A 14,875-nucleotide genomic window follows, 5' to 3' on the forward strand; every position below is an offset into this window, starting at 1 on the left:
CTGTAGTAGCCGTTGTAGATCACAGGACATACTTAAAGTGCTCGCACATGTGGTTGCTTCCTTAATTTTGAGGGAACTGCCCCCCAAAACAAACAAAAAAAAAAACCCAAGAAGAAACAAAGAGATTATATTCGACATTACAAGAGGGAATGGCTTCAAGCTCCAGCAGGGTAGGTTTAGACTGAACATTAGGAAAGAATTTTTCACAGAAAGAGTGGTCGGGCATTGGAATAGGCTGCCCAGGGAGGTGGTTGAGTCACCATCCCTGGATGTGTTTAAGAGCCGTTTAGATGTGGTGTTGGGGGATATGATATAGGGAAGAACTTTGTAGTGTAGGGTAGATGGTTGGACTCGATGATCCCAAGGGTCTCTTCCAACCTGGATGATTCTATGATTCTATATATAATCCAAAGTTTTGCTAGAAACAGCTTTTAGCATGTATTAGAATCAATTGTTCTAAATACAGGTGACTCTTTATCCAAAGTTGTAACTAGGGTTATTTTACCATGGCCAAACTGTGTACATTAGTAAGTTCATTTATTCTTTAGCGTAAATGAGATGTATTCTGAGAAGAACTTGAAGGTTAGTCAGCAAGTGCTGCAGTATAATGTTCATCTTCATGAAACAGGAAAGCGAATGTTTCTCCGTCAGTAAAAGAAATCTTTATCAGTTGTCTTGGTAGCAACAAACAAATTCAAAGCAAACTTTTCAACTTCTGAAAGTGGGAATTATCCTGAATGCAAACATGTGAGCCACTATATGCATGGTTTGTGAATGTGGGGAGGTTTTGGTTACATCTGCTGTGTGATGAAGTATGCTCCAGAGGTCCTGGTCTGCATTGACATGAAGGCATAATTCTCTTAAGTGCAGACAATATAGCACATAAATAGTATCTCATGTTTGCATCCTGCCATCTGAGCTATCAATTTCAGCTTCTCAGCTACACTGGTAGTCCTTTGGGAACTGGTTACTGTGAAACAGAAAAGCTAACTGTGCCAATACTTGCTTTCTAGTGCTGTTTTAGTCCTGGATTATTTTTAAGAACTTCTCCTTTTGAAGCCACTATCAGGCAGTTGACTATTGGTTCATGCCCACCATAAAAGTGTTTCTGGCATCCCAGGTGGAAAACAGCCTAATGATTTTGGATTCCCTAAGGAAGGGGTCCTTACGGTATTTTCAAACCTTAAAGAATCCTTCATCCTGAGGTCCATAAAACACACAGAGATAAATATCCAAAGGGAATTAATTTGTTAGTTAATACTGTTCTTCAGAGATTGGACGGGCTTTCAGTTTCATTCTTTGACTGCCACATGTATATTTTCATTTGTTATGAGATAGGCAAGTGTTAAACTCAAGAACAGTGTCAGCATCAAGAATGGCAGCCTTAAAGTAATTTTAGGCAAATACAGGGATGGATGTCTTCTGACCCATAGGGTAGAACTTCTGTTTCCCCCAAAGCTTGATCTTTGCCAGTTGCAGCCTACCAGGAATGGGTGAAACTTTCTTTGCTGAAAAATGTCGCTTGTATTTAGTTTCCTGAAAGTGTTATTTTTCATGTTAAACCTTTCTTAGATTTCTGAGCAACTGAACATTTTAGATGAAAGTTTCTTAAACTTTTTTAATTCTTTTGGTGCCTCGTGAAAGTTGCATATAGACGTATATGCTCATGCAGCACATGATGACTTTATAGCATGTGAATCTGTCAAAACAATCTTTTTTCACTGAAGTGTTAACTTTTTTTGGTGAGTCAAAATATTTTGTTGGAAGTGATACAAAATATTTTGTTGGAAAACATCTATCTTTTAATCTTGTCCTTCGGAATTTTCTGTGATTACGGAAGTCTTTCTGTATTTGCTAGCTCAGTGTTCAGAAGAAAGGTTTCATTTAAGCTTGGTGAAATAATTACCTGAAGCACTAAATTTCTTTTAGAACCTAGTTTCTATTGAATAATTTACCAAGGAATCTTACAGAAAATACGCCAAAAAGATTTAGCCTATGTCCTTCAAGCTATATTGTTTTCTGACTCCCGTTGCAGTGCTATATGCTAAAAAACTTCAGACTTCATCTCTGAATATTCCTTTTTCTGAACATAGTTACATCACTGTTTGGAAGAAATAATTTAGTTCAAAGAACTGACTGAGATTTTTGAGCAGGAATGTATCGGAATACTGACCTGCTAAAGAAGAAAAGTAAAAATGGAAGAAACCAATAAATAGTGTACTCGTTTGGGATGAAGGATAAGTTTCTTGGCAATCAAATGTTTGGGAGTTTTTCCCTCCCTACTTGTCTTTGTTTTGTTCACAAGCTTTGTGAAGAGGTCAAACTTGAAGTAGAACACAAGAAGATTCAAGTATGTTTATTCTTGGTACTGTAGTTTATTTTGAAATACCCTTATGATAATTTATCTCTCATCTGGAAACTGGAGAGGCAATTAGCATGAGTTTTTAGATGTTAATTTTTTTTTTAACGGCAAAATTGGCTTAGCTTGGTAACAGTTTGTTTCTCAATTTAATATTTTTTTATAACAATGAAAGCAAGCTGCTGCTCAGGACTCCTGTCTGACCTCTGTGTTGCTGGAAAAAAATCAGTTCTGCTTGCTGCAATCGATTTTCTTAATGTCATTTTTTTGGATTGTTTGCTCAAAAATACTGAAGTTGTTTCAGATCAAGTACCAGTTCACTTTTTCAAATGGCTTCTGAGCATAACAGGAATGTTTTAAATACTGTTAACTCTTTTACCTAAATAAATAATTTCTGACTGCTGTTAGAATTTATGCTGACTAGTGATGTAATGGTAATTCCCCTTTTTCATACGACGATGAATCTCTGTACTTTCAGAAAAACATAACCCTTAAAGAATAAAATGAACAGTTTTGAAAGAATCCTTTGTTGTGTTAAACTACTGAAATGGTTTTGTAAGCTTTTTCCCCGTTAGTCAGCAAATTTTAAAATTAAGTATAAGGAGATTCTTTGATCATTCCAAAGTTATTTCTCAGTTTTTATTATGGATGCTAAACTAACTGTAAGAAAGTGACTAATTTTTGAAGGTACTTGTTTTCTGCATTGTATAATGAAGTGCAGTTAATTGCATATATATATATGAATATATATAAAATATTAAAATATTTTAATACAATGTTAAATTTATATAAGCCTGTCATAAAGGGTTTATGCCCTGCATGATACAGGTAGTAATGCTATTGTGTCTACTGGTGCATTATTTCAGTTTTCCAGGACACTATCATTACATTTTTCTGTTTAACTTCATTTAGTTCCAACAAATGTACTGGCTTTTTTTGTGAATCAGCACTTCCTTTAGTCTTAAAATACTGGTGTATTGTGTGATATACAAACACAATTTTTGATGAAATATTCATTAACTATGATTTACTTAGTGTTTATAGAGAGCTTGTATTACTGCGTTTTGCTGAATGTTAGACACTGCTTTAAAAATTAAACATTAGCCCAATTTCCTTTTTCTTAAAAAGTAAAAAAATTGTTAGCAAAAAAATTTCTTATGTCAAACTTTTTTTTTTATTAACAGGATTATTGCCATGTGTGGAGACTATTACATTGGTGGACGTCGTTTTGCTTCACTCTCAGACCTAATTGGTTACTACAGTCACGTGTCCTGTTTGCTGAAAGGGGAAAAGCTCTTATTTCCAGTAGCACCTCCAGAGGCAAGTAGTAAAATTTTTAAATGTCATTTACTTAAATGTTAGTAACATTAATCTATACTTTTCTTTGGAAAAAGAATTGTAGAAAATTTTCTGTGGTTCTACATAGGCTCAGCATATGTTCAAGTATAAGGAATATAAAAATGCATTCTTACTGATACAAAGTAATGATTTAAAAAAAAAAAAAAAGCTGCTGTTTAATGAAAACATGTAAGGAGAAAACTGCAACGCCTCATATCTAGCTATCTCCAAATGTAGTAATAGCATTGTAAGTAAACGGAGATAAAGAAGACAACGTGGAGTTGTTGTCTACTAAAGAGCACTGTTGTACTGTAACCTACTGATGTTGTCTTTAACAATGGTTTCAGAATATGCACCCTGGACGTAACCAAGGTTTCTGAAAATGGGGCTTCTTTCACATGCCCATCTTTAAAACAATATAAGTAACTACAATGAAACAAAACACTGTGTAATGGTGCCCCGCTCCCAAAACAAAACCAACAACAAACCACCAAAACCAGCCAACTGGAAAAACAAACAAACAAACAAAAAAAAAAAACCAGAAACACCAACAAACCCCCAAACCTAAATAAAGATATTTCTGATTGTTAAACTTCTGGAAATTTCCACTCTAAGTGGAAGAAAGTTTAAAAGTATACTTCTATGAGAATTATCCTGCTGCTAGTTAATTTTGAAGATGATAAACATACATTATCTGTCATGCTAGAAGACAAAACAAAACGAGAGCTCTCATAGCTAGCTGTATGAATTACGCTTTTCTACCTCTCAGTGGTTTTGAGCTTTGAAAATTTAAAACTGGCAAGTGACTGTTACCAGCCCTTCACCTCAGAATACCATAATGCTGGGGAGAAAGATTCTGCACTAGAAAGAGTGAAAAGTATGATGTTTGCTCTCTTCTCTTAAATTATAGCCTGTGGAGGACAGAAGGAGAGTTCGAGCAATTCTACCTTACACCAAAGTGCCAGAAACTGATGAAATAAGGTATGTTTTAATAATAGTAGCAGTTGTGAAATTCTCAAGAGTATTTATAAATACTAATGATTTAAGTATGTACTCATATGCAGATATTATCCAGTTGCATCTTAAAGGTTAAAAGATGTGCCTCTGTTTTTTTTCTTTTTTGAAATAGCAATAGGACTTTTTATTCTCAGTATATTCATTTGTAGTATTTGTAAGGGAAGTTACACTAGGTTTGTAGAAGTAAAATTAGTAGTGTTATAGTTTTGAAGTATATTTTATAAAGCCCTACGTTCTTCCTCTAAGTGGGTAAATTCACATATAAAATAATTCTGTGCAGAAACAATGTATATGGGTGTGTGAAAAAAATGAGCTGGGCTTTTTTCCTGAACTGCCACATAACTAATAGCAGATAAATAGTTCAAACCAAACAAATTCTGACCACTAGAAAGAGAATATGAGCATTGACTAATCATAAATGGAAGAATAGAGTATTTAATGCCTTCTTTGAAGTAAGAAAAAAAGGAACAATGTTGAAAAAGCTTTGCCGTTAATGTTCTAGTGTTCATTTGCTTACCTGTGCTTAGAAACTTGGTGACTAATTTTTCTAAGTTCTCTTCACTATCCATAAAATGGAGCAAGAACGATTCTCTGTTCCCTTCTCATGCCTCCCTCCTTTTGGAAAGTCTGTATTGAGTCTGTATTGAACAAATGATACTTAAAATTATGGGAGATAACACATTTTAAAGATCTTAAAGTTACTGAATTGCAGGTTTATCTCTCATCTTCTCATACTTTTCTGTTAACTGCTACTTGCTTCCCTTCAAATGTTGGTACCTCAATAATATCTTAGGGATTTTCTGTGCTTCCCACCTTTTTCGCATTTTCATGAGATGCAGTGTGGAAAGGAAACAAACCCAACAGTCCCATGTCCGATAGAAGAGCATGTGCTGGTCACTTGGAATTGATACTGCTTTCTTGAGATGTCAGAATTATATATTTTTTTTTTTTTTTAGATGGAAAAGTAGGAGGATCTGAAAGAGATCTGTAGTGATTTCTAATCTCTCTAGCGAGACAGTCTTGGTTTCGTAAGTTATTTAACACACCAGTTGAGTTGGGAATTGGCTTGGTTTGGGGAGTATTAGCCTAAGATATCGAGAAAGGAGTATGAGAGGTTTATATCCTCATTGGGATGGAAATTTTTCCCAAGCCTCACAGTCCAGTCCTATCTGATCTCTTTAAAGAATGCTGTGAGGCTATTTGTCTTCGAGATTGTTTTTTCTCAGCAGATGAGAAGAAGGTAGTAAGACAGGGAAGGGACCCTCTAATTGCCTTTTGCAAGTAGGCTTCCTACTATGTGTAAGAATAAAAAGAGATTGAGTCCATTAAGTGGCTTACTGTACCTACCAACTTCAGAGGAAAAAGCATTTTATTACTTTGCTATCATAACAATAATTGTAGAAAATTATACCTTTTCTCTCTCACTTAGGATACAGCTAAAATACAAAGTTTAGTGCTTGGGTTTTGAGATCCATATGGCTAGAATAGTTCTGTTCATGGCATAGCTGGATCCAAAGTTCTCAGTTTGTTCTAGGTCGAACTAATATGCTCTTGAAGACTTTATGGATTTCAGAAAATCTTGACTTAAAATTTTAATATCATAGTTAAATATTTAGAAAGCTTGAAGGATTACAAGTTTAATTTCAACCTGTGTTCCATGCAGTCAGTACCTTAATGTATAGCTCTTTGTAATAGAGCTGACATGGAGGGTGCTCGTGCTTTTGCTCTCTGCCATTCTTAGGATTCAGATTCGTTAGCAGCTGAATTTATTCTGTGATTACAATAGTGGTTTGTTGGGTTTTGTTCTTTAATTCTTACTGTTTGCTTTGTGCTCGAGTTAATGCCTTTTCTGTTAACCTCCTTCAGGTGAGAGAAATGCCACAGAAATTTGCTATGTAATTTTGGACTGAAACAGTAGTTAATGAGTTTCAATGCTGTATTGCTATTTCCTGTACCCTGATGAAAATCTCAAACTTGATTGAGAAATTTCACTGTGCTACAGTGAAAGGTTTTCATGTGACCTGAGTTTGGGATAACGCTTAAGGAGTAATTTATGCTAACCTTCCAGAAATGGAAGAAGAAGAAGAATGGAAGGGAAAGAAACTCCCTTAGGCGTGTTAATGCTTCTTATTTATCCTTTCCTTGTAACTAATTGCATGGCTACTCTGGTAATTGTTCTGTACTATCTTTGTAGCACTTGTCCTCATATGTGAGAACATAAGGAATAGATACTCCACAGGCTTTTATTATACAAGGTTAATTTTCGATGAAAGGAGTCTTATTTTCTTATAGACTGTTAAGGGTATCTCTGGTTATTTTATTTGTGTTTAATATTTGATCTCTCTTGATAAAAGAATAAAATTGCTAATTTTTATTATTGCCGTGGTGTTATTTTTATTTTATACATCCTTAGCAGTTTGAAGTTGACAGAACTGAAGTATGTATTAGATATTGAACATAAAAGAAAATTATAAATACTCATATGTAGTAGCCACTTAACTGTGAAGAAAAATATGCATGATGTGCTTGGTATCAATTAATCCATTTTTCACAAGCAGGTTTTCTCAACTATTTTGCAGAAATTATACTCAAGAATTTGTTGCGTTCATTAAACTTTATATTATGATTGTATCTCTGGTTTAAATCTTACTGTAACTCTCTCAGTTTCCTTAAAGGAGACATGTTTATTGTCCATAATGAATTGGAAGATGGCTGGATGTGGGTGACAAACCTACGGACAGATGAGCAAGGTCTTATTGTAGAAGACCTGGTAGAAGAAGTGGTAAGTAATTTTTATATTCAAATTTATTAAATTAATGAGGGGTTTTTTTGGTAAATTAATATTGAAATAAACTAAAGCTAGTGACATTTAATTGCCTGTTTTCTAGTTATATACTTTTCTAGTAATTGGAACTACTCATTTTAAAATAATATAAAAAACTTTTAAGCCTAATTCAGTATCAAAACCTGCTTATTCATGTGTTGTCCAAAGAGAAATGCTAGTGAATGATACTGTCCATTTACCAGGCAGCTTCCTAAACTCGGCTGTCCTGGTAAAGAACCTACTACTCATTTAATTGCATTTCTTTTTTATATTTGCCCCAAAACGTTCACAAACTGTACAGAATGTAATTTTGCACTGTGGTAGGTTTTTCTGTTTTTTTTTTTTTTTTTTTTTTTTTTTTTTAAGAATAAACTGTAGGTTAAAAATGTTTTGATGAGTTTATTATACCTAGAAGGGCTTGTGTGGGCTCAGGAAGCTAACTAGGTGACCTGCAGATGATTCACTCATTGCAGGGGAACAGATGGTTTAATATATTTCAGAAGGGGGGAAAAAAAAGTTTGTGGTTTTTTTTTTTTTTAACAAGCTCATCATTGCTTTGGAGTCAAATATTTTTGGTAATATTTTCCTGCACAGTAGATGTGTTTTGCTAATAACTATTACCTGCAAATGCTTCTCACAGATCTGTGTCAGGATGTGAATGGCTAAATTGAAGTGGCAGTACTAGACTTCGGAACTGTAGACTGATATATCAGTGGTTGAGTTAACCTTAGGAAAGCTGAGATTTAAAAAAGTTACCACCTCTAAAGAGGGACTTGAAACATGACAAAAGCAATCCTCTGAAATAACATATTTTGGCTGAATTTCTGCTTAGTGAATGAAGAGGAAAAGTTATTTTCATAGAATTGCGATGAGCCCCTTAGTTCTAAAATGTTTTAGACTTTTTATTGTTTCTACAGAAGGTCTTAACTTGTGAAGATTATTTTTTTTAAACTGAGCTGTACTGTTGTCATGCACTTAATGTGTTAATTTTCTCATTAGGGAAGAGAAGAAGATCCACATGAAGGCAAAATGTAAGGATTTTTGTTTTGTTATTAAAAGCAATCATAACTGTTTGTAAACTTCAGCTATGAGATTTCCCAGCTTTTGGGAAGGTCACCCAAAGATACTTATTTTTTCATCTCAAGACTTTTTTCTGTACTAGCTGCTGAAGATGTGTGGATAATTAACACGAAAGAGTCCTGTAATAGGTATGCCTATTGCTATTGGGCTTTGCAGTGTTAAAATCTTAGATTGAGTCCCTGTATGATTGCTTTCAGCCAAAATATGCACAATAGAGTATTTCTTGAACGTAGCGTTTGCCTTAGAGGTAACCTTTTTTTTAGATCTGCACAGCTCTGAGTGCTGGAGAGAGAGCAAAGTACCACTAGAAAAATTACAGTTACAGCTTGTCTCTGTTAGCTTCATGTAATAACAATTAAAGAGAAAGCCGGAGAGCTGTAACCGGAACAGGCTGCCCAGGGAGGTGGTTGAGTCACTATCCTTGGATGAGTTTAAGAGTCGCTTAGATGTGGTGTTGGGGGATATGGTGTAGGGAAGAACTTTGTAGAGTAGGGTAGATGGTTGAACTTGATGATCCCAAGGGTCATTTCCAGCTTAGATGATTCTATGATTCTGTAAGATTTCTTCTGTTTGCTTAAATACTTAAATTTTTTTAAAGATTGAATACAATTTGGAATCAACAATGTATTGATTTATCAGTCTGTTGGTAGATTATTTTCAGTAGTAAAGATGTGTGGCAAAAGAAAGTTCCAAAAAGTTTCTAGCAGCTCGATTATTTCATCTGTCCTCCATTTGCTTCCCGTATTAGCACCGTGTTTTCTCTGTTGCCCAGTTTGCAAGAGGCTGATGGCTGAAAGAGGCATTCTTTCTTACCTTCATAGGAGAAAGAGAAAATAACTGGTGTATTTGCTGCTTCCTTACTCTTTGCTAGTGTTCTGCTAGTCAGTTTGGCAGTAGAGAGGCATTCAAATGTCAGATTTTTTATTTGTTTGCTAAGTAGTTTGTAGCAGATGCTTGGAGCTGTGATACTGTCTGTCTACAGTTATTTGTGCCACTCAGAGGAATCTTGGGGAGGGAGTCGTTCCTTCAAACATTCCCATAACCAGAAATTATCCTCTAAAGGTAGTACAGAAAGTAAGTTAGAACTGAGGCTCTTTTCTGACACACAAAAAGGCCGTATTTTTAGCTTTTCTTTAAAGGACAAGATAAGCTATTAAGTTGTAGCATGTCAAGCTGTTGTGTGTAGTTACAAGCATCAGGCTGAGACTGGACAGAGGCTACTGGACTCTTTTAGGACGCTGCTCTGACATTGAACTCTGGGAAGGTACAAGGTGTGAGACCAAAGCAGTTTGTATTCAGTAGTCTAACAAAGCTGGGTTCTATTTCCACAGCTTCTGGCAAAATTCAGTTTTTCCGTACAGTATTTAACCTCCCTGTTTGAACTTTGGGTTCCTTGATTCAAGTAAATTGCTTTATCAGACTGACTTCAAATAATGCCTATCAAATTATCTACTGTTTAGACAATTAATTTTCATCTCTAAACACAGTTGAATTTGAATGTCAAGTCCAAATGTTGGACATTTTTCTTGAAATTATTTATATACCTGTTAATGCCAGTTTTTTCATGCTGTTGGTAGATCAGAATCATTAAGTAGCATAATCATTGATTATCTCATCTATATGTATTAGGTCTTTTTAAATAAAGATCAATTCATAGGTACCAGAGCCTTGGATGTCACCACAGCCAAAAAAGAGAGCTGGTAGTCTTGCTTTCTAATTTTTCTCTTCATCTTTGTTAAGATGGTTCCATGGGAAGATCTCCAAACAAGAGGCTTACAATTTGCTGATGACAGGTACTTGTATTTCTGATTGAAGTACAGTGGTAGTGAAATGGTACAAAATGATCCTACTCATATTAAATGTGGCAAAACTTCTTTTTATGTGTGAACGCATGAGTGTCTTAGTCAACCCTGTGGTTGTTACCTCAGTAGAATACTGCATTGGAAAAAGTATTATGTATATGTGTATTGAGTGTGTTCTGAAGCATACTTAATTTTTGATGGAAATGATTTTTTAAATTAATGTGTGATAAATTATTTCATTTATTGATGCCTTCATCAAAATGCTGTGGAGAATATGCTTTTATATACCTAAAGGAAAATGTTATGAACTTCCTTAGCCTTTTTATAGAGCAAATATTTCTTTAAATGAAAGCATCAAGATTTCTGGCCCATATTTTAAATAGCATATTCTAACAGTTTCTGTCCTAATACTTGATTTTTGAAAACATGTTGTCAACTGTTTTTTTGTACGCTCTTGTACAGAGAAGATGTGGCTAGGTTGTCAGTTACAGCTAAACCATTTTGCATTCATTTTGGCAGTCTAGCACTAACTCCTCTAGTTTGAGATTACTGTTGGAACTTACCTTATAGACTTTGTATTTCTTCAAGTGTGCAATTCTTGCTAATTTATGAGGAAAAAGATTTGACAAGGGGTCAAATACAACACTAAGAAAATTAACACTATTACGGTATCTTTTCAGTTGGTCAGGTGTGCAGTTTTCTTGTGAGGCCTTCAGATAATACACCTGGTGATTATTCTCTCTACTTTCGGACCAGTGAAAATATTCAGCGTTTTAAAATATGCCCAACATCAAACAATCAGTTTATGATGGGAGGCAGATACTATAATAGGTAAGTTGTAATGGTAGAATGAATTGGGCATATTTTATATTTGTGAAAAGAATGTGTAACTTGCTCCTGATAATTATTTACTGCTATGATTATAAGGCTGTAGTTTTCTTAATAGTATACTAACCATTTTATCTAACTTCTTTAGTAGTTACTTGTAACTGAACAAGTTCATAAAGCTTACAGAAGCCTAAGCGTAGCTTGTTTCTTTCAAAGTATTGTCCTTCTGCAAACCAGTTTCTTCAGACGCTTATTTCTCTTCCACCAACTTGTGGATTGTATGGCTCCTATGTGGATCTGTAATTAAGACAATGCCGTGTTGTCCTGGAAGCTGCTGTTTGTATTCTTGTCTGTTTGAAAAGGGAAAATAATAGATGTTAATTTTTGTCTGAGACATTCAGTAGGATTTTCAAAGAACAGAAATGAATATTTACAGGAACGGTGAAAGAATACCTGCATTGTTGGAAAAAGACATTAAATTCCATTGTGTGATACTTGGGTCAGAAGTACAGATCACTTCCTTTAGAGTGAGCAAAGTTGGGATACATTTGTTTTCCCATTGGTAGAAAAAAATAGTAATTTGTACAAAAAGAAAAAGAAATAACAAGAGATATGTTTCCCCTTTTGTGGGAGAAGCTGTCAATACAGCTCCATCCTTGATAATCCATCCCGTCTTTAGAGTTGTCGTAGATGCAAGACTTCTCAGTAGTGAAAACTCACCTCCCTCTCCTTAATGGAGGCTGTTGCCTGCCTCACAAAATCAGCAGTTTTCCAGACTTGCTCACCTAGAACCAGGGCATTCTCCACCCCAGTAGAGAATTTCTCTCACTTCCAGTTTGGCTTCTGAGTGGGTAGAGACCTAGCAGCTGCTGTGTCTGAGGAAATGTCGAGGTCTCCTAACTAAGAAGTTCAGTGGACTTTTTTCATATGCCTTCAAATGGGCGATGGTGTGCGAGGTGAAACAATGGGAACCTTATGTACCTATGCATGTCCCACACCCAGGCTGCTTGACGCTAATTCAGTGTAGACATACCTTCTCCATTAATTAGTCTGGCCTCCAGACATCCTCACTGAAAGCCAAGCTGGCTGCAGTGTCAGCTTTCATGAAAGTAAATGTTCTTTTGCCCGTTCTGTAGTTACATGGATTATTAGGAGGATGATTGACAAGGAACCCCCAGTCTAGGTGTCACACAAGCTGGGAAATTAGTGGAACTCTCGTTAATCTCAAATGGTCTTGCAGCATTAAATAGTGTACTCTTTCTGAAAGTTACTGCATTCAGTTATTCCCTTAGATCACTTTAGAACACAGTGATGGATTCACCTGAGGTGTACATATAAACTAGATTTATCTGAAATAAGATTCTTTCCATGGTATTGAATAGAAAACAAGATTGTGAAGTTAAGCAGCACTAAGTTACGACAAAATGCTTTAAATTTTTTTTTTTTTTAGTACTTTGGTAGCTAGTTTGAAGAGAACTTCCTCAGTGTGAAAGAAAATCTGCATAGTTTTAAAAGGCTTCACTTTTGCACGTTTTGGAGAATTGCTACTATACTCCTAGGCTCACATTCAGTCCAACTTAGTATGTGCTGGAAATTGGTAAACTTCCTGAAGGTTCAGGTACACAATGCAAGATAATAATGCCTCAAAATGAAGATGGTAAATTCCCAAATTCTGTAATGTGAGATCTACTGCAGAGGACAATAAATAAAAAACAGGAAAGAGGGAATAAACTTGTAAGCTTTTTAATTCTTGTATTAGGTCATTTAATGGGGACACTGTAAGAAAGAAACCTTTAAGTATGTGAAGACTAGTATGCTTTTGTTGTGTGGAATAATCAGAAGTGGCTGAAAAACAATAAACAGGGCACTGAATCTAGAACAGAAATACACAAAGCATGAATTTATGCAAGATAATGGAACTATTCAGAAGCATTTCTTGGTGCAGAGAGAACTGTCACTGTGGATTATCTAGAAATGTAGTGTTTATCTTCAAGGTGAAAATTTTAGATTTCAGAAATTCTGCTTCTTGTTAAAATGCATCTTTTCAACAATTTCCATTAACTATAAGCTTTTTTTTATTAAACTGTTTCATTAAATGCTCTTGAGGGTATCGCCTTTAAAATCTGATACTAATATTAGGCTCGATCTTTATAAAACGGTCCTTGATAGAAGAGTATTTTTAATATTCTCTTACAGTTTTTTTGATTGTAATCGGGGTAAAAAGATAAAATTAAAGCAGTCTGCTCTTTGTCTGCAGAGTATTGATTACAGTTGCAGTCTCAATAAATTATAGACCCAGATTTTCCATACAAAAGAAAGAGCATAAAGAATAGTAAGGAAACACAAAATGAAAGAAGTTTGCTTTATTTCTCAGATACTTTGAATATCCAGACATGGGACTGGAACCACGATAACCAGTATAAGGAACAGTATGTCTGCATGTATTCCAGAAGAAGTTACTCTGGGTGATCATAGGGAAAGGGGCCCTAGGTACATCTCAGGAATCTTGTAGTCTGTGCGGTGTAGGAAGACTAATTTTTTTCCACCGACCTGTTCCTTTTCCTTTTTGCTCCCACCACTCTATATGTAAATTGCTTAAAATTTCTCTTGATGAGTATGACCGACAGGGTGTGTTTGCAGTCTGTTATACAGAGGTCGTCTTCTATTATTTCATTCTCTTGTATCAGCTCTGCAGAGCAGCCAACCTGTAGTCTCTTACCTGTCCACATGAAGGTCCCAAAATATATATAGCACCTATATTGCATACCTGTTGCTGGAATTACGTTGACTGTGTAAAAAAGGAGTGTTTTCCCATGGGCTGCAGGAAACCATTTAACTTTTGTGTGTCTTTGTGTTTATTTCATGGATAGCAGATTGCTCCATTAGTCATCTTTCTACATTTTCGTGGAAAAAACTAGCAAAGCCATTTTTCTTGGTGGTTGTGCTGAATCTGACGGTGGTGAAGTTAATTTTCTTTGTAGAGGCCAGGATAGTGCCGTGATTTGGATTTCTGAATAAAACGGTGTTGATAACACACCAGTGTTTTGGCTCTTGCTGAGCAGTGCTTGCTCAGTGTTGAGGCTTTTGCTGTTTTCCAGAGACCCAAATTGACCAAAGAGGTACAGTCAGCAATAAAAACTGGAGGGGATGTTTCGTCTTCTGAGGTGGGTGTTGCTCAGACTGTCTGAGCATCAGTCTGCTTGTAAGAGGTGGTGAGCGACTGCTTTGCCACTGCTGGCATCCTGCCTCCCCCCCTCCCTCCCCCCCTTCCCTTCTCTTATTAAACTGTCTTTATCTTGACCCATGAGTTCTGTCACATTTGCTTTTCCTGGGGTTTTTTTTTTTTTCCGCCCTGTCCGGAGGGCAGGGAATGAGCAAGCACTGCAGGCTGTTTAGCTGCTGACTGGGGTCAGCCTTCCACAGGCCTTTTAACATGTCAACCCTCTTCATCCTCCTTTTCTTCAGCGTTTAGCGCCGAGTGTGGTACTGTCCGGCGGGGAATATCCCTTTGGCTGGCTCAGGCCAGCAGTCCTGTGTCCCCTCTCAGCTCCTTGCCCACCCCTGTCCTACTTGCGGGCTGGGCACGGAGGAGCAGAACGGGTTAAATGGAAAGCCTCAACACTGCAG

The 14,875-nt window shown here is 36.0% G+C and overlaps 1 protein-coding gene across 1 annotated transcript in view; it reads left to right on the forward strand.

The window, feature by feature from the left end:
• The window catches only part of RASA1 (RAS p21 protein activator 1), a 61,325-nt gene that overhangs the window by 17,403 nt on the left and 29,047 nt on the right, over nt 1-14,875 (forward strand). The window contains exons 3-8 of the mRNA XM_074166936.1: nt 3,544-3,679; nt 4,608-4,678; nt 7,379-7,496; nt 8,538-8,569; nt 10,359-10,411; nt 11,101-11,251. Coding sequence (XP_074023037.1) covers nt 3,544-3,679; nt 4,608-4,678; nt 7,379-7,496; nt 8,538-8,569; nt 10,359-10,411; nt 11,101-11,251 — 561 coding nt within the window. The remainder of the gene's footprint in view (nt 1-3,543; nt 3,680-4,607; nt 4,679-7,378; nt 7,497-8,537; nt 8,570-10,358; nt 10,412-11,100; nt 11,252-14,875) is intronic.

The sequence above is a fragment of the Numenius arquata genome, chromosome Z (genome assembly GCF_964106895.1).
Source record: "Numenius arquata chromosome Z, bNumArq3.hap1.1, whole genome shotgun sequence".
Classification (NCBI taxonomy): domain Eukaryota; kingdom Metazoa; phylum Chordata; class Aves; order Charadriiformes; family Scolopacidae; genus Numenius; species Numenius arquata.